Raw genomic sequence first — 20,546 nt, 5'->3', positions numbered from 1 at the left:
GTCATATTCTCTCATAGCCCCCTTATAGAACGCCTTGTAACAGATGCTAATGACTGCAAACAAAGGAAAAGAAAACGCGTCGCTCATCAGAGCACGCATACTACACATGGCTAAGCTAAACCTCTATCTCAGTCTCAGCCTCGGCCATGACCTGCTCTCCCTCATCCAACATATCCAAAACCCTCTTCAAACCACCAACCATGTTATTCGCCTGGCCCACCAACAACAACTTCTCCGCATTCGCCGGCAGACCCAGATAAGTAGGTGGCTCACGCTCAGGAAGGTCGTTGACCCAGCCCATGAATTCCTTCCAGCTGGTCGTGCTGGGTAGTTCAAGGCCGTCGCTATGCTCAGTATCCTTAACAATCTTGAAGTTGTCTTCGAATGCAGCGGGCGTCATGCAAGCGTCGACGAGAGAAGCGAGTATACGCCAGTCTTCTGCGTCGTCGATCTTGCCGCCGTACATCTCAGTGATGAGGATGCGGAGCATCTCCCATGGGATCTTGGTGGGGGCGATGTTGGATCGACCTTGCGCGATAGTGTCGATCCAGGTGTCGATGATGAAACTGCAGCATTCGTAGTCACTGTCATTGAACTCCCAGAAACCCTTCCATCCCAGTGTCGGTGCGTACCGGAGACGCTCTTGAATGACCGCATGGAGGAAGGATAAGAGAAGGTAGACACGCGCCTTCTCCACGGGTTGCTTGTTAGCCTTCTCGGCCAAAGAAGATAGCGAGTCCTTCATGTTGGCGCGAACTCCAGCAGGCTGCTCGTAAGAAAGAACACGAGAGGCGCGAAGAAGGTTGACTGGGATCTTTGGACTGGATTCCATGGACAGGAAGAGGCGGAAGTCAGGGTTGGGCTTGAGGGCTTCGAGACGCTTCTCGAGTGATTGCAACCACTGAGGAGCAAGATGGACGTTCTTGATAAGAACCCAGTTTCCAGTGGTGGCGGCGTTGGCGATAGCTTTGTCGGCTGACGCGGCACCTTCGTTGGAACCCATGGCAATGTTGGAGCAAATGACTTGTTCCCTCTCTACAAGATTGTCGACCTTGTAACTTGCGTCGAATCCAGGGCTGGAGCTGAGCGCCACCGGTGTGACCGCGTTGACTTGCTTGACGATATCGCCCAGATCACCACTTGCATCTAAGATACCCTTGCCAAACACTTCAGTAACGAAACGCTCAACAGCGGGCACGAAGCGGTCCACACGGAATAGCTTGACCAGGACAAGAGCTCGCAGGAGCTTGTCGAATTTGGCCAGATCTTCTGGCCAAGCCTGCGGTACGTGTCGTTCTCCCATCTCTTCGTTGAGGAAAGCATCCCACGCGCTATCTTCGATCTTCTCCAACTCCTCCTTGAACATTGGAATCTTGCTCGCACGCTCCATGGCCTCTTGTTTGCGTTCGGTCTCGGTTGATACGTCAATACCCTTGAGGTCGGGGTCGAGAATTTGGTCGATGTGTGTCTTGTCCATCTTGTAGGGCGCTGCTTGCACGAGAAGCATGGCAAATGTGACACGGTCCTTCTGTAGCAAGGAAAGCGATGTGCGACGGTATGCATCCACGAAGAGCTCGGTAACAATCTGCTCGATACGAGCAGCATGGCCCGTGATAGAACCGTTACGAACCTTGCGTAGCACAGTCTCGAAGATCTGAGTAAAGTATTGGAGCGAGAACTGGTAGAAGTGATTGAGATGATGCAGTTGCTCCAGCACAGCAAAGATAGCTGCGCAAGAACGAGCTACCACAGTGTACTCCTTGGTAATGTTCTCCACCTCGGTCATAACACCAGTGGTCTCGGAAACCTTGTCCGAAATGTCCTTGGCCTCCTTCTTGAGCGTCTCGAGCGTTTCGATGACGCGGTCGTCATCCAGAATGTTGCCGCGCGACTCGTTGAGGGCTTGGAGCAATCGCTTCTCGAGCTGACGAAGATGGACCGCAAACTCTCCTTGCATCTTGATGAGGTTAGATCGGCGCTCGTCGACATCGGGGCGCTCGGATTTGAGGACTTCATTGAGTGTCTGTGTTTGCAAACTGCTCTGCGTGACTGTGAAGTTGACAAATGTGGTACGACTGCAGATATCGGGAGCGAAATTGGCCGAGGGATCGCGTGTCGAGAGGTACAAACGGAAAGACGGCGAAAAGTCAATCTCCTGCTTGCCAAGTTGAATAAGCACACGACCTCCAGTCTTCTGGTACTCCTTGTTGAGGACGTGGTTGAGGATAGGGTCCAGATGTTCGGCATCCTGGATCAAGATCGGGTTACCGAAACGCAAAGAGCTCTCGAGCTGCTTCGTGAATGAGTCATCCAGGAAACTGGTCACTGTGAGACGGCGGTCCTTGCATTCATTCTGCAAGAACTCTGTGGTCCTACCAGAAGGATCGATGATCAGCGGGTAACGGTTGAACCTCTCGAGAATGATGGCGTTCTCCGTACACAGGTCATCCACTGGTAAACCATTGTGTTGCCAGTTCAGGCGGTCATCAGCAGTCGATAGATACTCCGTGAATGGGTTTGTTGGCTTGAAGCTGATTCCAGAGTGCTTGAGATGATCATACCAATCTTCTGTAAGAGCTTTCCTGTACTGCTGATCGTAGTAACCGGCATAGGCGATGAATGCAGCCGCAACTAAGACGTCGCCGACGATAGTATCGATCTGAGAGTCGAATGACTTGCTGCTCTCTTCCCATCGAACGCGTTCGGAGGACAAGCTGTCGAGAAGGCGTACACTGCGATCAACCTTGAATTGAACAGTCGACATCTCCGTCTTGATGGCCTGGGTCTCGCTGATCAGAGCGGCGTATTCGGTCTTGTACCGGCCGATACTCTCCTCGAGGTTCTGGATGAGGAGCTGGGTCTCCTTCGCACCCTCTTCTGTCTTCTGTAGCTCCACCTGAAGCTGATCGACTTCAGCACGTAGGGGTCCGACTCGGTCAAGAATATCTGAGTAAGTAACTTGAGCAGACACCCACTGTACGAGAGGACCACAGGCTTTGGAAGCGCGGTTGACCTTCTCGAAAGTAAAGTCCTCTTGAGAAAGGTATTCCTTCTGCATCTTCCTACGATGGGCTGCCGTCATCTGCCTCTCGTTGTCGAACTGCACGATACTGGCGATGAAGTCGTCACGCCTAACAATGGAAACAATGGTCTTCCAACTGTCGGGCTTATGTCCAAGAATCGTGCAGACAGCTTCCAGCGCAAGCTTGACACCAGCGGGAGGGTTCTGCATAGATCGAACTTCAGTCAGATGTTGTCGCTTGATGTTTTGCACACTCTTCTGTGCCTCCAAGACAGCCGGTTCGGCAGCTGCCAAGTCATGCTCTACCACCTCTTGTCGCTTCTGAATCTCTTCCTTGTCCTTGGCAAGTTGCGCTTGCATCTTGATCGACCCAGCCTTCTTCTGTTCCGCCTCGTTCTGATCCGCAATCATGCGCTGCAGCTTCTCATTTGCTTCAGCATCCTTCTTAGTAAGCTGTGTTTGTTTCTCGGCAAGGCTTGCTCGCAATTCCTTGACCTTGTCGAATGTCTCACGAAGCTTCTCCAGACCGACGTTGAGATGGCGCTGCTGTTCCTCAAGGTCCTCGCGCTTCTCGTTGTAGAGCTTGACATACTGTGCAACAAAGTCCAGGAAGTGACGCGGCGTGAGGTACATCTTCCTGTTTTGTGTCTTCTGCAACTTCGCGTTCTTGCTGCGTAATGAGTGGTGTACTGCGACCATGGCGTTGACCACGCTCTCGCGATGAGATGGTGGGAGGGTAAGTCCACGATAGGCGACTGGAATGCTATCTGGCGCAACGTAGTTTGCGCGGTCGAGATCGACAGACTGTGTAAGCTCGGAGCTGACTTGGTACAGAGCCTGATCAGACCAGTCTCCGAACCAGTTGAGCACGCAACGGTTGAAAAGAGCGGGACTGGTAGCTGCCTTTGATGACAGGCCTTCCTCGGGAGGGTTCATAGTGAACACCACGTGGAGGTTCTTGACAATCTGCTCCGTGAACCACTTGTACAACTCTTCCTGTGAGTCGAGAATGATACCTTGTCGCTGCGCACCCTCTTTGATAGCAGTAAGCAGAGAAGCATACTCATCACCCTCAAACAGACCAGGAACCTCCGCGTTTGCCAAGAGGGTGTTCATGCGTTCGAGGAAACCGGAATCAAGAACGTTAGCTTCGTCCATGATGAAGCAGATCTTTTCTCCCTTGCAACCGCATCGTCGAAGAACAGTACGCAAGTCTTCGTCGAAGTCTTCGCCAGAGTACTTTCCGTGAACCTTGATCTGGTAGACACTCAGACCGTTCATCCAGGCGACGAAGCGCGACAGTGTCGTCTTTCCGGAGCCGCTGACACCGATAAGAATAAGATGACCTTGTGGTTGACGGAAGACACGGTCGATGCGGAGAACATGCTCGAGCACGTCGTTGAACAGAATGAGTGGTACGTCCACCTCTTCCTCGCAGAAGGTTCGGAGACGAGCCTTGACAAACTCTCGGAGTTGCTCGCGCTCAACCGGCACGTAATTCTTGGATAGCCAGTTGGAGAAGAGGATGGGGCCACCGAGAGCTTTCTCCTCGTCGATAGTAGGGAAGTGTTCAGCCGCGATACGGTGGACGCATTCTTCGGTCCATTGTCTCTCTTCTTCTGCGATAAGTCGATCCTGGAATAAGCGTAGTGCTTCATGTGCCCAGATACGGACAAGGCCTTCAATTGGCAAGCTCTCAAGTGGTCGTAGAGCCTCATAGATACCACGTACCCATCGAGTAAGCTCACGGGGGGAGTAAACATAGTGTGGTTGAATGTCTGGCGTGAAGCGCTTTTGCGACTCTGCGTAGAGTTGTACCATGGCCCTGGTAAGAGCGTCTGCATATCCTCGTAAAGTCGGGATGATCTTGAGCACGGCAGTATTGAAGGTACCGTAAATCTGCAGAAGCGATTGCTGTCCGGGGTAGTCGACCATAATAAGCGGAGCATGACGCAAGAACCTGAGTCCCATCGGCGTACGCCCAGCATCTGTGGGAGGGTTACAAGCGCCAACGAATTGTATGCGATCTAGAGTAACCCAAGTCTTGTCAGACGTCCTCCAGAAACCGTTGTGCTCAACCAGCTGTCGCAAGAAGGAGATCGCTCGCTGAGTACCGTACTTGTCGGGTGCAGGCAAGTTGATCTCATCACAGAAGATTACCAGCCAACGGCCAACTTGAGTAGGCGTAAGCTGAACACCATTGAGAGTCTTCTTGTACTCGCAGTATTGCTCGAATGTCTTGATGAGAAGATCCGGTGTAGTCGCACTAGAGAAGTTGAGACCTACAACCTGCATGTTGGGTAGCTTTCGGAGTGCGCTGAACAGTGTCATGGTCTTTCCGGAACCTGGAGGACCGCAAAGCAAGAGTGGCTTGTGCTCTGCGAGCCAAGAGTAGAGAACGTCCTCGTGACGGACCGTGTCCAGCGTCGGAATAACCACATCAGTCTGAGTGACGGAATGGGTGTTGACCTCAACATTCGGTACCTGACTCTGCCAAGTATCCCATTCTGGCTTGTCAGGCTTGACATCGTAATCGATGAGTGAAGTAGATTCGTTGAGGGTGGGAAGCTCGACGTCGGTGAGGCCAGCGATAAGGTCTCCAAATTGCTTGCGCTCCATCAGAGGGCAGTCACCAACTAAAGCCCACACCAAAGCAATAAGCATCTTTTTCGCTAGATAAGTCTCCATCTTGTCGTCCTCAAGAGAGAAGTCCGGGTGCTGCACATTGTACTCTAGGACATTGCGACAAGCCTTGTTGAGCAGAGAGAACAGCGTATTGAGCGCACGAATGTCGGTGTACTCCATGATGTGCTTGAACTTCCTAGCCATGCTAAGGGCTTTCTCGATGAACCGATCCTGGGTGAGCTTGATGTGCAGGAAGTCGGCGATTAGACCCTGGGTGGTCATTGTCTTCTGAGACATCTGGCCTGGAGCAACCGAATCGTCTTCAATGTCCTCGAATGGTGTAGTCTTGAGGTGTTCAATGTAGTTCTTGATCATCATATCGACCTCCACAGTGTCGTCGCTGAACCAGACCATACCACAACGGGAGACAGTAGCAAGAGTGGCGTACTTGAGGGTCTCAACTTCGAACATGATGCGAACGTTAGAAGGCAAATTGAGACGCTCTCCGTTTGGCAGGGTGAGGAGCTTGTTGTCGTCAAGCACGGAATTCAAGTTCTCGACCCACTCGGGGTCAACATCTCCGTCGAATACGATCCAATGGCGCTTAGTGTCCTCACCACGGAGGTTGTCGACAATCTTGCGCAGGATACTCGTGAAGAGACCGTCGGTCCATTCGCGAGTAGTGCTGTCAAGAGTTCCATAAAGCTGCTCCTTTGACATGACCTTGGGATCAATGACGTGACAGACTCCTTCTACACCCTCTACGGCTTGTAGAGCGGAAAGAAGGGTTCTCCAGGCCGCAGACTTTCCGGATCCGGAAGAACCGACCATCATGACACCGTGGTGCAACTTCTGAATCTGGTAGAGTTGAATGATCTTGGTCATCCAAGAATCACTAACCACGAGCTTTGACTCAGCGGCGCACTTGTGGATAGCCTCAGTCAACTGATCAAGCGGCGCAGGGATGTATTCAACACCAGGGAATGACTCTTCTTGGATGGCCATCATGAGCTCAACATCAGAGCGAATGAGCTTTGGTGCCATGGTCTCTCGCAAACTCTGGATGATGATTTGAGGCTCCATGCTCGCTTCGTCTAGGGTCTGGGAGTCTTGCTGAGCGGCGATACGGGCTCGCTTCAAACCACCAGAGCTAACAAGTACACTCTTCAATGCACGAAGACCAAAGTCGTAATGAGCTTGCTTGGAAAGACCCCCTGAGCACCTGTCGAAGAATGGTACAACCTGTTTCGATAATTCCTTGGCCTGAGAGAAACCTTGGGAGTAGAGCATAACTTCTGCAATAAGTTCCTTGTCGGGCTTGGACATGGCGACACTTCGGAAGAGCTTCTTGAGATTGTCAGGCAAGTTCGATCGACCCGCGTAACCAGGGTTCATGGTAATGAAGACACCAGTGTTGCCGTTGACTTTCAATTGACGACCAATAAGTTCGATCTGGGACTTCTCATCCTCAGCACCCTTCTTGAGACCCAGCTGGATGTTCTGGATCTGCTGCGACACAGCTGAAAGAATACGCTCCTCCAAACGGTTGAACTCGTCGAAACAACCCCAAGCTCCGACCTGACAGATACCAAGGAAGATACGACCCATGGCCTGGAAATCGAATGTGTCGTCACAGCAGAAAACCAGGGTAAATCGTCCAAGTTGTACACCGAGAGCTTTGACAGACTCGGTCTTTCCAGTACCAGCGGGACCGTATGGTGAGCCACCAAGTCGTTGGCAGAGCGCCTGTGTGAGGGTGAGGAAACAGCGATCGGTAAGAGGTGTGCGTACGAGGCGGTCCGCAACACCCAAGTACTCAAAGCCGTAGTCGAGGACTGCATTTGCCATCTTGATCCTCAATCGCTGTAGTAGATCATTGCCGGGCTCATATACATATCGCATGCACAGTAGCCACATGTGGTGGGTGGGTGATCGAGCGCCAACCTTCTCAAGCTTGTGGATGACATCTCGCTGGTGAACGAACTCGGTGATAAGATCCTCGCATTTACGGCGTTGGATGGGTTCAAGATCACCCAGAACAGCTGTAGCGAGCAGCTTCAAGACGTTGACTTGTTTCTCATACAACTGAGGCAAGGTCGTTCCCTCCTCAGCGAGAGACTTCTCCACAGCATGAGTCCACGCAATTTGTGTTCCAAGGACGACCACTTGGGTAGGGTACTTGGCGATGTAATCAGTGAAAGCCTGAGCATCCATTGTGTCCGGTTCGATGAGCTGAGCGAACTCTTCGTAAGCTTCGAAAGTCAACTCAGCCAGTGTAGACTTCATGTTAGCCTCTAGTGCACCAAGCCACTCGTTGATCCTAGGTGTCTTGACAAGCGAAATTTCTTTGCGAAGCGTGACCTCTTCTCCTTCCTTGGACGTGAACCCTTGAATCACGCCATCCTCGTCTGTGATGAGTCCAGAAATACCAGCGAACATCTTCCGCAGATGTTTGGCAATACGGAGAACGTCGTTACTGTTACCGATGATTTCCAGCAGGTCTTCGTCACCAACGAAGTAGAATCGAGGGAATGACACACGCTCGCGCTCCAGGTACTCTCCGAGAGCCTTCTGAATCTTGTTCAGGAGTTCAGCAAGGCGCTCTAATGACTTCTGCACACCAGAGATGTTGAGAACTTCGAGCACAAAAGGCTGTCGCGAGACCTTCTTCATAACTGACAAGAATTCAGAGTTGATGTTCTGGAAACGAGCCGACTCCATGGGCAAGAGGTGCTTAATGTCAGCGTTACCAGTGAACACACCCTCCAGGTAAACCCATTGGCGTTGTACATCAATCCATACGTCGAACAGGACGTGTACACGGTTGAGCTTGTCCTCCCAAGACGATGCTTCTTCCTCGAACTCCTTGTAGTAAGGCGAGTGGCGCATAGCCTGTAGTGAGTTGAGGTTCTCGCTGCACTTGGCAAAGAGGTCGTCCCATCCCCTGATAAGACGGCACTTGTTCTGGTAGTTGACAAGCTCCAGAGCATAATTCTGCCAGGTCTCGCGAACCTGCTTGAGAAATTCTTCCAGTGCCATCTCGCCAGCTGCCTGAGTAATGACATCTCGGATGATCTTCTCGCTGGGACCAAGCTTGAGATCCCAAACATCACCGAGGGTCATGGATATTGCGGAGTAACGCTTGTGTGGTCTCAGGTTCTTGAAAATTCTAACCCAATGGCGCTCTTTGACGGCATCAGAGCGCAGCTCTGCAAGGATGGCATTCTCTTTGAGAAGTTGCTTCAGTGTAGTTTGAACATACTCGAAAGCCTGGTACTGTCGCATCCGACTAGGCATGTCCTTGGTCATCTTGAGTAGGTTATCAAGATTCTGTCGCAGCTTGCGGGGCTGGATACTGGTCCACAATACCTCACGGAGGTCGTCAATGCTGGCCCAAATCGTGCCGAGCGCGGACCAGACGGACTTGAAGTCTTGTACTTCCTCCAGCAGGGTCTCCAGTGCGTTCTCCGGAGACGGTGGCAATCCAAGAGCTTCCTTGGCTTTGGAAATGTTGCTGGACTCGCTCTGCAGCTGGTTGAGCTTCTGATCAAACTTAGCAAGAATGGCAGAGGCATCAGCTGGCGCCAGGTTGCCTGCGACAGGTTTGTCTTCCGCCCACTCTCCGGTGATGTCCATGATCTTCTGGTTGACGACCTTGTCTTCGGCAGCAATCTTAGCGCGCAGAGCGTCTGCTTGATCGTTCGCGATCTTGGTCTTTCTCTCCAAGACCTCGTTCAGCGTCTGCCATTCATGGTCGATTTGTTCCATCTGCAGCCAGTCAGAGGGAAACTGGTAACGCTGTCGCGCCAAAGTCGCTTGACCCTGGCGGAATGTGGAAATCTCTGGTTCCCACTCGAGGACCTTCCTCTTGCATTGTTGGACTGTGGTAATGAACGATACAGCCTGAGCAGTGGACGAAGCCTCCAGTGTCTGCATCTCAAGATCTTTGCGTGCCTTCTCGATCTGCACATACACGTCGTTCATGCGCTGGCCCAGTCTACTAGCGAACTTGGTAAGGATTTCCTGCTGCCATTGGTCGTACTTGGCGTTGACCTTGACCTGCACTTGGTCATAATCGACGGTGACATATCCGAACTGGCGACTGATATCGGAGTTGTCAAATGTAGCACGAGTCTTACGAATCTCCTGGAGAAGTTGTAGCCATCGGGAGAGATCCTCACCAAGGATGTCATAGACGTGCTCAGACTGCAGATCCCATAGGGACTGGAATTGAAGCCACTCGTCAACATAAGATGAGATGTCACGGAGCTTGCCCTCAACGGCGCCATATACTTCGATCAGCGAATCGGTGCATCGGCTTGGCAGGTCGGAGAATTGGCTGACCGAGGTGTCATTAGTTGCTTCAAGTCGGATCTCGTATCGTGAAGCCTTGATCTTCTGAAGGGTGCAGATGATGGCGAGCCATTGCTGAAGCTGCTCAAGCCAGCTTGCTCGGGCGAATTCCACTGGCGGGCTGAGGTAGATGACTTGGTTTCGCATAGTAATCTCAAGAGTTAACCGTGCAAGAGTTGGCTTCACCTCGGGTACCTCTATCGAGACGGCTTCACTGACTTGACGTCGATTTCCGTCTTCTTCGTCGATATTATTGAAGACCTCGATCCACAAAGCGATAGCTCGACTAAGACGGACCAACAGAATGGACTCAATGCGCGCGTTCATGTCAGATACCCAAGAAGCAAGGTTGGCATAGCTCTCAAGGTTAAGCTGGTCAATGGACTTCTGGATGGTCTCTAGGTTTTGTTGGAAAGCCTCCTTGGTGTATGGGCAAGTCTCCAAATCCTTCAACGATTTCTCGACCGCAGCGTTGATGTTGACGAGTGTTGCGACCTTGAGTTGAAGTAGCGATGTCGTAGCCGCAAAGTCACGGACAAACTGAACATGCTTGCTCTCACTACGAACGCTTCCACCTCCAACGGGAAAGCCGGATTGTCGGACGTGGAGATCGTAAGCATGCACGAAAGACTCCCACTTTAGAGGAACACCTTTGCCGACAAGTGCTTGCACCTCGTTAACATAGTTGTTAAGCAAGAGAGCAACTCCTCCCATCTCAGCGATGGAGCGCAGGGTCTGAGTGTAGGTGCGAACGCTTTCCATGAGACTAACAGCGTAAGGGTACACACGCTTGGCCTCCTTCGAGATGTTGTTGATGCCGTGGGGCACTTGGTAGCCGCGCCAAGTCAGATTACGAACTTCCTTGAACAGCGCAATGACTTGTGCATCAAAGTTGACGTTCAGCTCCAAGATGTTTCCTGCGGCACGGTTCCTGCTGACAAGGAAAAGACGTCCGGAGATCTGGAGTTTCCTCCTAGCCACCTCTTGGAGCCAGGACTCGAAGATCGGTCGGGTGTCGAGCTTCTTCTTGAACATACTGCTCTCAGCCTGGAGCTTCTGTCCTTCAGCGTGAAGCGCCCAGTCCTTGCCCAGGATATCTTCGACCTTGCCCATGTAGCTCTCTAATTGTGTTTCAATCTGTCGAGCCCAGATAACAGCGCCAGAAACCGGGGGGAAGTCACGGAGCTGCGCCATGGCATGGGCTTCAGAGTTACCGTACTGACGCTTGAAGCGCTCATGAAGTGCCAAGATATCCTGCTTGACGTTCTCAATGAGCTGCGTCTGGTATTCGGAGATGGCACCTCGAATTTTCGGTCGGACGAAAAGTGGGTTGAACTTGGAGAAGACGCGGAACATCTCGCTGGCGGTCTTAGCAGTACCAAGACGGTCTCGAAGCCTAGCGATGATGGAGTTCTCAACACGAGAAGTACGCTCGTTGTACTTTTGCTCTGCTTGTTCGAAAAGGCGCGTGCCTTCAGGTGAGACATCCAGCACATCGACGTCCTTGAGGACATCGTAGGCTTCCTTGACCTCCTTTACAGCGTCCACGTCACCAATCTCCTCGATGATAACCGCCTCCTTGGCTGGGGCACTCTCGGACAACGAGGATTGCGAGCCCAGGACGTTGACAATGGTTCGCTGGAGCTGCTCGTGGTTCTTGCGGAATGTCGTGATGTAGCGAATGCGCTCTTCCGTCTCTTTGTGCCTAGCTGCAATCTTGATCGGGATGAACTTCTCGTTCCTTCGCCTAGTCACTTCACGAGCAACATTGGTGAATTCCTTGACGTTCTCTTCCCATGTACGCCAGATGCTCTCTGCAACAGCCATGATGGCCTGAAATTCGGGGTAATCCATGTGCATGAGTGTCTTGCCATGTAGGAGGTTATGGAGCTGTTTGTCGAGGTCGCCGGAAATAGCTTCAACAAGAGGAAGGGCTCGGCGGACAGGGTAGGGGCAGATGCGAAGCTTCTTGTTCATGTGGCTGAAGATGGATTGAATCGCCTCCTGTACCGCTTGTAGTGAGGTTGAAGACAACAGCTGGTCCAGAGGAAATTCTCGCATGAGCTGGTTGTACTTCTGCACCAGATCCGTGCTCTCCTTGAGCCCAGTGTCTGCGCTGAAGCTGACGGTAGCTTGGAAACGCTTCGCGTTCTTCAACACGTCCAAAGTGAGCCTAACACCGGGACTACCCAACTGCGTCTCAATGTCTTGTAGCCTTGACTCCATGGAGATCCAGAAATTAATCTCTTGCGCTGCAGTTCCAGTAGACACATCTCGAGATGTCTTGGTGATTGTCTGTATCGATTTGATCCAACCATTGACTGTCGACTGCAGTCCGTTAAGGAAGCTACTGTCTTGTACGATTGCGGCAGGGATGAGTTCCGGAGAGGGTTTCACGCCACGCTGACTAGCATCATCCAGCGCACTCTGGATAAGCGGGTGGAGAGGCAGTAGCAGCTCCGGAATCTCCACATTCTGCTCGAGGTTGCCCAAACTGACAGCCAGCTCCGCAATCTTCTTCCTTGTCGCCGAAATTCCCGTCCTAGCATCGTTGTCGCCCTTGCTGTATTTCCCCGCCAGATCGCGTTGGCTCTTGGTGTAGGTGTCAAAGTACGGCTCGACCGCAGACTGAATGAGAGAACGAAGAAACTCATAGGGAGTGCCATCGGGCGAAGAAGCGTTATTAGAAAGTATAAAGCCGGGCAACGTCTGAATAAGGACCTGCTGGCTAAGGGGTATCGCGGGGTCTATGGGTATCGGTCGCTTCGAAATAACAACAAATGCTGCACAAGTAGGAGAAGCCGTAATCTCGGTCGAAATGGTATAGGTAAAATGCTGGGTCGCCCCTGCTGCTTGTGTCAGTTTGGACGTTCCTTCCTCTTCGCAGGGTACTTGCCGTTTGCGCCATCCATGCCATCGATACGGGGTTCATCTGCCCGGTCTTTCACAATGTACAGCGCTGACTGCCCCTCGGAGGCGAAGCGGGCGCATCGCTGCAGCGTGTCCTGTAGCTTGGCGCTGGACAGCAGACTACCGGGTGCAAATAGATCCTCTTTCGAGGCTCCCAAGCTGACGTCAAGGACCTTTTCCAGGTGGTCGACGATGATCTGGGGGTCTATCGAGGGCGGTGAGGGACTGGGTGTGCGTATGCTGCCGTTGGGCGCCCCTGGGTTCAAGGGTCCCTCCATATTGATTGTTTATCGCGTTTGTGTTGCTATGAAGACATGTGGTTTGCGCTTCTAGCGGAGTAGTGAGGGACGGGAGTCGGAGAGATTGCTAGTTGTGAACAAGCACTTGGTAAGGCGGCGGTGATGGTGATGGTGCCTCTGTCTGAGTATATTTCCCCAGTAGGTGCACGCGAAGTAGACGCGCACGGCCGTCACACGCTTATCCTGACTAGCGGCAGCGGCAGGGGAAGCGGAGAGATCGTCGTCTGATTGGCTCTTGAATTTGGTACGTATGCAGTACTACTGGAAGGCGTGGGAATTGGTGTAGCCGTTAAACCGCGTTGTATGCAGGAGCTGTTGCTGTGGTTACTTTTTGCACGTCCAGCAGTTGCTCGCTCCCACACAGAAAGCGGCGAATACCGACAGGCAATGACAGCTCACCACGTGCAAAGTAAGCTAACGTCGGCTCCACTTTCTAAGCTAACTTCTGAACCCACCCGCTCCTTTCATCTCAGGTTTGCAAGGCTGGCACGGAGGTTTGAGCATAGCAGTTCTCATGAACAGGCGTATGCGCCAGACTCTGATTCGGGGACACATGCACTATCTATCTCTCCCTCTATCTTCCAACTCCACATCCCTACCTTGTCCAATATTATCGTCATCGTCATCCCCATCTCCGACAGCAAATGTCCCATCAACTCTGTCATCGTGACCACTCTTTCTCCTAATACCTCTCGCGTCCCTAGCAGTCGCAGCCGTAGGACTTGCCAACCTAACCTCACCCACTTCCTTCAAGCCGATTCTCCTTCTGCCCCAGTTTACCACTGTCCTCCCCCAACTCGCTAATCTCTCCATACCCTCATCGCCATTCCCTGTTCCACCACCGTGTCCACCTCCAGCCTCAACTTTGAACTGGTACTTCAGACAGTCCTTGATGGTAATGAGACCAGTTAGACGGCCGCGATATTCGATCAAAACGACCCGTGGACCCATTTTCTTGAACAGCTCCATAACGGTTTCGAGGGGTAGGCGGGGATGCACTGAGAGTGGTGTTGGATCGATATAGCGGGTGAAGTCTAATGAGGTTTGAGAAGAGGTTGTGGGTATGGAGTCAAACGTTGTGTTGGGTGCTGATGCTGATGTGCCGCTTGCAGCTCGGGAACTGGTGTTGCTAGCAGGAGAAGAAGATGTGAAATAACATTTTGCGTGACCCGGAGCCTGCTGTTCGATTTTGGCGCGATCAATAGCATAGCGTAGTTCTGTTCTGCCGATGTAGCCGACGAGTGTCTTCGTCTTCATGTCCTCCACAATAGGGTAGCCTTGGTAGGCGTTTTCATTCATTAGACGTTCCATCTGACGAAGTTCCATACCTGTGGCTGGTAGACAGACCACGCGGCTGGACATGACTTGGCTAACAGGAACACCAAAGGTGTGTTCTTCTTTGCTGTCGAGGAACGGATAGCCGTTCAGGTAGATCATGCGGTCTGCGATTCCACCATGACCAAAACGTTCGCTAACTGCTTTTGTAACACCCACGACTATCATTGTGGGGAGAATGTATGTCAATGCGCCGGTGATCTCGAACATGATGACCACGACGCTAACCGTGATGTGCATGATGCCACTGAGAGCCGCCGCTGCGCCGAGGAAGGCGTAGGTGCCTGGTGTGATACAAGCTCCATCTGGATCGCAGGCCGAGAAGAAAGCTGAGCCAGGGAAAGATTCGTGCAGAGCTTGAACGCAGATACCGATCATACGACCAAAAGCGGCGCCGATGGCCATACTAGGCACGAAGATGCCAGCAGGCACTTTACACCCGAACGATATAACGACCAACAGGGTGCGTAGGACCGTTGCAATGGCAAGGGTTCCAACATTGTGCCAGCGATGGTTCGCATCACAAAGACGGTCATAGCCCTTGTCGCCCTCACACTCCTGAAACAGAATCTCCATACTCTCTGTCATATCGATCCTCAAGAACATGTTCGGATAGCAGATAACACCAGTGATAACAGCTAGCGTAACAGCCTCTGTAATGGGGTATGCCGAAAGATACTTCTTGCGAAAGACTTGCATCTTGAGATTCCATTTGATGACGAAAGCACCATAGAGGCCGCCAAAGACACCGATGATGATGTAGAAGAGGATTTCGAAAAAGTGCCAGGAGCGGTCATACGAGACGTTGAACATGACGAGCTGGCCGGTTCGGAAAGGATTCATAGCCTAGAGATACGTCAGCCTCAACATAGATGTGATGTTCACATCCATCAGACTTACAGACAGAACCGCCGTAGCAACTAGCGCACAGAAATAACTCCTCCAAAGTGTCTTGAGTGGAAACTGATTGCTCATCTCCTCAAGTGAGAACAGCACACCTCCAATTGGACTTCCAAATGCTACACCTACACCTGCTGCCGCACTCGCACATAAGATCTCTCTCGTCTTGGCCGCGTTCCTTCTGTACTTGTCGAAGAACCTACTGATCACATTACCCGTACATACGGCATAATGCACACTAGGCCCTTCCTTGCCGACCGACAGCCCCGACGCAATAGCAAGCGGCAGGCCAATCGACTTGATGAAAAGCGTGGTGAAGCCTAGGAAGCCCTTCATAACGAAGCCCGCGATTATGCACTTCATCTCTGAGATACCCGAACCAGCTGCATACGGTGCGAAGCTCTTGACCAGCCTTGCCGCGGTAAAGGAGAACAGAGCTGCGAACATGATGTAGAGAACGTAATTCGCTGGCCAAAATCCACTCCAGCGTTTCCACTCAGGGCAACCACCTTCGGCACCCCAGCAACAGAAACTCTCGTTGAGGTAAAAGGCTGTAGTGCAATGTCCCAGTTTGATATCACTCAGCCATTCAGTGATAATATTGAGGAAGGCAGCGTTGAGACCTATCGCAGCGCCAACAAGCGTAACGACAATCCACGCTTGGCCTGCATCGTATGCTTCGGCGATCTTCCGCCTCCATTTCCCTTGTCCTCGGCCTAGGAACACTTTCGCGGTCCTGCCATCTTTCCGCACACCGATGCTATCTCTTTCACGCCGGCGCGCTTTCCGTCGCAGTTGTTCGCGGGCAGCGTCTTGAACCCAGTCTATCGTTGTGAAGTCTTCATACCGCTTGATCTCTGCTATCTCTTCGACAATGGCCGCATCAGTATGTGTAGTTTCTGCAGCCTCAGGGTCATCATGGTCAGGGTCGAGGGACAGGAAGGATTGGCCTGTTGTGCGCCGCCGGAGAGAAGGTGCAAAAGACGTGGAGCGTGAGGGCTGATTGGGGCGCGAGGACGGACGGCGCGTGGACTGGGGACGGAGGGGTGTAGGCTGTTGGGAGGATTGGCGGGCGCGTGAGCCAGAGGATGAGGAACGATTCATCGCATCGTCATTGAAGGGGGTTTTCTTCGCGTGGGAAGAGCGTGGATCAAGTGGCCTGGTTGTTTCGAAGTTTGGAGTTTGGCGTGGCTGCGTATCATCTGGGAGCTATCTCATGCAAGGGTCCCTCCCGTCCCAGCTCCAGATCGACGTCTCGGGAGTCCGATCATGCACAGCCACACTTGCGAAGACATGAACCAAGAAAGATCGTTTTCTCCATATTGTGACTACAAGGTATCTTGAACGTCTTTGCTAGGTTCTAGATTCGTGAATAGGTTGACACAGTGTAGCGCATGCCTCAGGGCTCAATTTACCTAGATCCAATTCCATCATGGTCGGATCAATTTTTGGAGACAGGAAACATCAGCTATTCTACAAGAAAATTCCCAAGTCGATACCACGACACGAAGGGAAGCTCATACGTTTCAAGTCGTATTTATACACTACTTTCAAGGGATACAACATATTTTGTATACCGAAATCTCACAGTGGATTACAACAGATACCTTTAGGGTGCTTTTTGGTGCCAGTCACATTTCACACTGCATACGCTTCTCCACAGCAAGCTTCTTCACACAGCACTTCGGCAGCACTTCGGTATTGAATTGAAAAGTTGTATTTCACTTCATCGTGACTTATACAGGGGTATCATATGTCTAAAAACCTTCATATCTGAATCTGGCTTGCCGGCTACATCTACTTCGTGCACTTACGCACAACTCCATCACGCGGCATGTCTACTCCATCTCAATAGTACCGGGAGGCTTGCTCGTGACTAGAACATGTCAGTATTTGTCTCAGTGAGGTCGCATCCGTCAGACTTACTGTCGTATACCACACGGCAAACTCCGTTCACCTCGTTCACGATCCTCCTGCTAACCCTCTTGAGGAACTCGCCATCGAAGGGGTACCAGTCCGCTGTCATGAAATCACTTGTCTCAACAGCTCTCAACGCGATGACCTGGTCGTGAACTCGCTTGTCACCCATGACACCAACCGCCTTGACAGGCAGAAGCGCAGCGAACGCCTGACTAATCTTCTTGTACAGACCCGCGGCCTTGATCTCCTCGATGAAGATGTTATCAGCTTCCCGCGCAATGCGGACTTGCTCGCGTGTGACCTCACCCAGGATGCGGATTGCGATACCTGGACCGGGGAACGGGTGGCGCCAGACGAGGTCTTCGGGGATACCGAGCTCCTTGCCCAGCTCACGGACCTCATCCTTGAAAAGCTCACGTAGAGGCTCGATGACCTTGAGCTTCATGTCCTTTGGTAGACCACCGACATTGTGGTGTGTCTTGATGGTTTGAGAAGGGCCCTTGAAGGAGAGCGACTCGATGACGTCAGGGTAGAGGGTACCTTGAAGGAGCCATTCGATATCACCAGCGTTGGCAGATTCGTGAGCTTCTGCTTTGATCTTTTCGGCTTGCTTCTGGAAGACCTCGATAAAAGTGTTGCCGATGATCTTGCGCTTCTTCTCGGGGTCGTCAGTTACGCCCTTGAGGCGGTCGAGGAAGAGGTCGGACGCGTCGATGACGGTCAGGTTGATGCCCAGGCCCTCGTCGAGCGTCTTCTTCACTTGAACGGCTTCGTTGAGTCGCAGGACGCCGTTATCGACCATGACGGCGTGGAAGCGGTCGCCAATGGCCTCCTTCATCAGCTTTGCAGCAACAGTCGAGTCGACGCCACCACTGACGGCACCGATGACCTGTCCCTTGTCGCCCACCAACTTCCTGATACGCGTGATCTCCTGATTGACGAACTTGCTCATAGTCCAGTTGGTGTTGGCCTCGCAGATGTCGATGGCGAAGTTCTTCAACAGAACCTTACCCTTCTTTGTGTGTGTAACCTCAGGGTGGAACTGAATGCCGTAGTACTTCTTGGTGCTGTGCGCAATACCTGCAAATGGCGCGTTGGTAGTTGTCGCAACCGTCATGAAGTCCTGAGGCATGTGGCTCAGCTTGTCACCATGGCTCATCCAGACCTCGAGATCGTTGCCCAAGTCCTTGAACAGCTGGTCCATGTGTCCACCGTGACTCTCAACCTTCAGGTTCGCGTGTCCGTATTCCCTCTTCTCGCCAGCAGCTACGCCAGCGTTCTTTCCAAAGTGCCACGCCATCTCTTGTAATCCGTAGCATATTCCCAGGATCGGTACGCCGAGATCGAAAACAGCGTGGTCGACGTGTGGTGCGCCTTCCTCGTAGACGGAGTACGGGCCACCGGAGAGAATAACTCCCTTGGGGGTGAAGGGCAGATCAGCGATCTTGGTAGTGCATGGCAGCATCTCAGAGTATACATTGAGTTCGCGGAGGCGGCGCGTAATCAGATGCGTGTACTGGGAGCCGAAGTCGAGTACCAGGATGGTATCGAACGTCTTGTGGGGAGGAATTGGGTCCGAGTTGTCGGTCGCCATTTTGAAATAGAGAATCGATGTAGTAGAAGTAGAACAGGGAGAGAGAAGTGAAAGAGAAAGGAAAGAAAGAGGGAGACGGGTATCTGGGGAAGGAAGAAGGTCTAATAGTGGGATGCTTTGTGACTGATTCTCACAAAATTTTAGCGGGGCAGGGTCTTGCCTAGTATCTCCATCGATCCTCTGGTACGAAGAAAGGCCGGACGTCTAAGCCGGATTGCTGCCTGGATACAGAGGAACTACACAGAATAGTAGCCCAGAGAATTGCACGGTTGATATCATGCAAGTGTAATGCTACGAACGATTGTGAATCCTTTTGGGGTATCTTGTCTCTATGAGGTACCCCTCGAAAGACGAGCCCCCTTGTACAAGCACTTGATCCATGTAGCTGGAATATGTTTAATTGACTAACCATCGCTTCTGATTCGAAGACAAAATATGCGACATAGTTGCAGAGTCTCTGTGATTGAGCATGTTACCCCCAGGGCGGGGCTGAAGAATTATTCCACAGCCTATCGATAACAAACGTAGTTGCATCGCGCGCAAAGTCGCGTACCCACTGACCTCACCAACCCTGCTCATACTTTCCACACATCTACACAATGGCGAAACGAAAGTCTGAGAGAGATCCCGAAGAGCTTCCCGATGCATCGGACAAGCGCAAACAGAACGATGACGACGAGTCGGGCAGCGACGAGGTATGCGCCTTCCCTGCTAAGGTCTTCTCACGATGCGCCTGCTCACAAATTCGTAGGACATGGATATGGTGAACGTCGACTTTGAATGGTTCGACCCGCAGCCAGCGGTTGATTTCCACGGCCTCAAGAACCTTTTGCGCCAACTCCTCGATGTTGATTCGCAGTTGTTCAACCTCTCTGAACTCGCGGATATTATATTATCGCAACCGCTACTCGGCAGCACAGTCAAGGTCGATGGCAATGAGACGGATCCGTACGCCTTCCTTACCGTCCTGAACCTAGAGACACACAAGGTATGACCTCTCCATACGAGATGTGCCCATTCATATGCTAACGGCAAACAGGACAAAAAGGTAATCCAAGATTTGACAACCTACCTCTCGAAGAAGTCTGCGCCGATCCCAACACTCCCACCTCTCCTCACAACCACGTCCTCCGCGCAAATCGGCCTCATCTTGACCGAGCGCTTCATAAACATGCCCCATGAAATCGTACCACCAATGTACACGATGCTTCTGGAAGAAATTCAGTGGGCGGTTGAGGAAAAGGAACCTTACACATTCACACACTACCTCGTCTTGTCCAAATGTTATTCCGAGATACAGAGTCAGCTGCCGAGCGAAGACGCACCACCAAGCAAGAAGAAGAACAAGAAGGCCGATGTGGGTGAGGAGACATTCTATTTCCATCCCGAGGACGAAGTACTGCACAAACATGCCGTGGGATACACGAGCTTTGAGTATGATACACCGGTGGATGAGGGCGCGAGTGACAGCAAGAGAGCGTTTCAAGAGCTGGGAGTTAAGCCCAAGGGACACATGGTGTTGATTGAAGCAGACAAGTTCAAGGGCGCTGTGGAGGCTGTAAAAACATTCTTGAACGGGCAGTAGATA

General features: G+C 52.0%; 4 protein-coding genes across 4 annotated transcripts; 1 reads left to right on the top strand and 3 right to left on the bottom strand.

Annotated features, from left to right (window-relative positions):
- Positions 1-115: 115 nt before the first annotated feature.
- On the bottom strand, positions 116-13,188 carry RO1 (Dynein heavy chain, cytoplasmic; the record flags this gene model as incomplete). The annotated part of the gene is made up of 2 exons (XM_051728920.1): positions 116-12,846; positions 12,870-13,188. The coding sequence occupies 2 exons, from the start codon at positions 13,186-13,188 to the stop codon at positions 116-118; spliced, it is 13,050 nt and encodes a 4,349-aa protein (XP_051591438.1).
- Positions 13,189-13,767: 579 nt separating this feature from the next.
- J4E82_002620 (uncharacterized protein) lies at positions 13,768-16,548 on the bottom strand (the record flags this gene model as incomplete). The annotated part of the gene is made up of 2 exons (XM_051728919.1): positions 13,768-15,390; positions 15,445-16,548. 2 exons carry the CDS (start codon positions 16,546-16,548, stop codon positions 13,768-13,770), a joined length of 2,727 nt encoding a protein of 908 aa, XP_051591437.1.
- Positions 16,549-17,282: 734 nt separating this feature from the next.
- Positions 17,283-18,958, bottom strand: GUA1 (GMP synthase (glutamine-hydrolyzing); the record flags this gene model as incomplete). Its single annotated transcript, XM_051728918.1, has 2 exons — positions 17,283-17,320; positions 17,371-18,958. The coding sequence occupies 2 exons, from the start codon at positions 18,956-18,958 to the stop codon at positions 17,283-17,285; spliced, it is 1,626 nt and encodes a 541-aa protein (XP_051591436.1).
- A 599-nt stretch (positions 18,959-19,557) lies between these two features.
- BCP1 (Mss4p nuclear export) lies at positions 19,558-20,543 on the top strand (the record flags this gene model as incomplete). The annotated part of the gene is made up of 3 exons (XM_051728917.1): positions 19,558-19,653; positions 19,710-19,946; positions 19,998-20,543. The coding sequence occupies 3 exons, from the start codon at positions 19,558-19,560 to the stop codon at positions 20,541-20,543; spliced, it is 879 nt and encodes a 292-aa protein (XP_051591435.1).
- Between the last annotated feature and the right edge of the window lie 3 nt (positions 20,544-20,546).

The sequence above is a fragment of the Alternaria postmessia genome, assembly GCF_024291825.1.
Source record: "Alternaria postmessia strain BMP 2775 chromosome Unknown scaffold_10, whole genome shotgun sequence".
Taxonomy (NCBI): Eukaryota; Fungi; Ascomycota; class Dothideomycetes; order Pleosporales; family Pleosporaceae; genus Alternaria; species Alternaria postmessia.
This window is presented reverse-complemented; position numbering and strand designations above follow the sequence as displayed.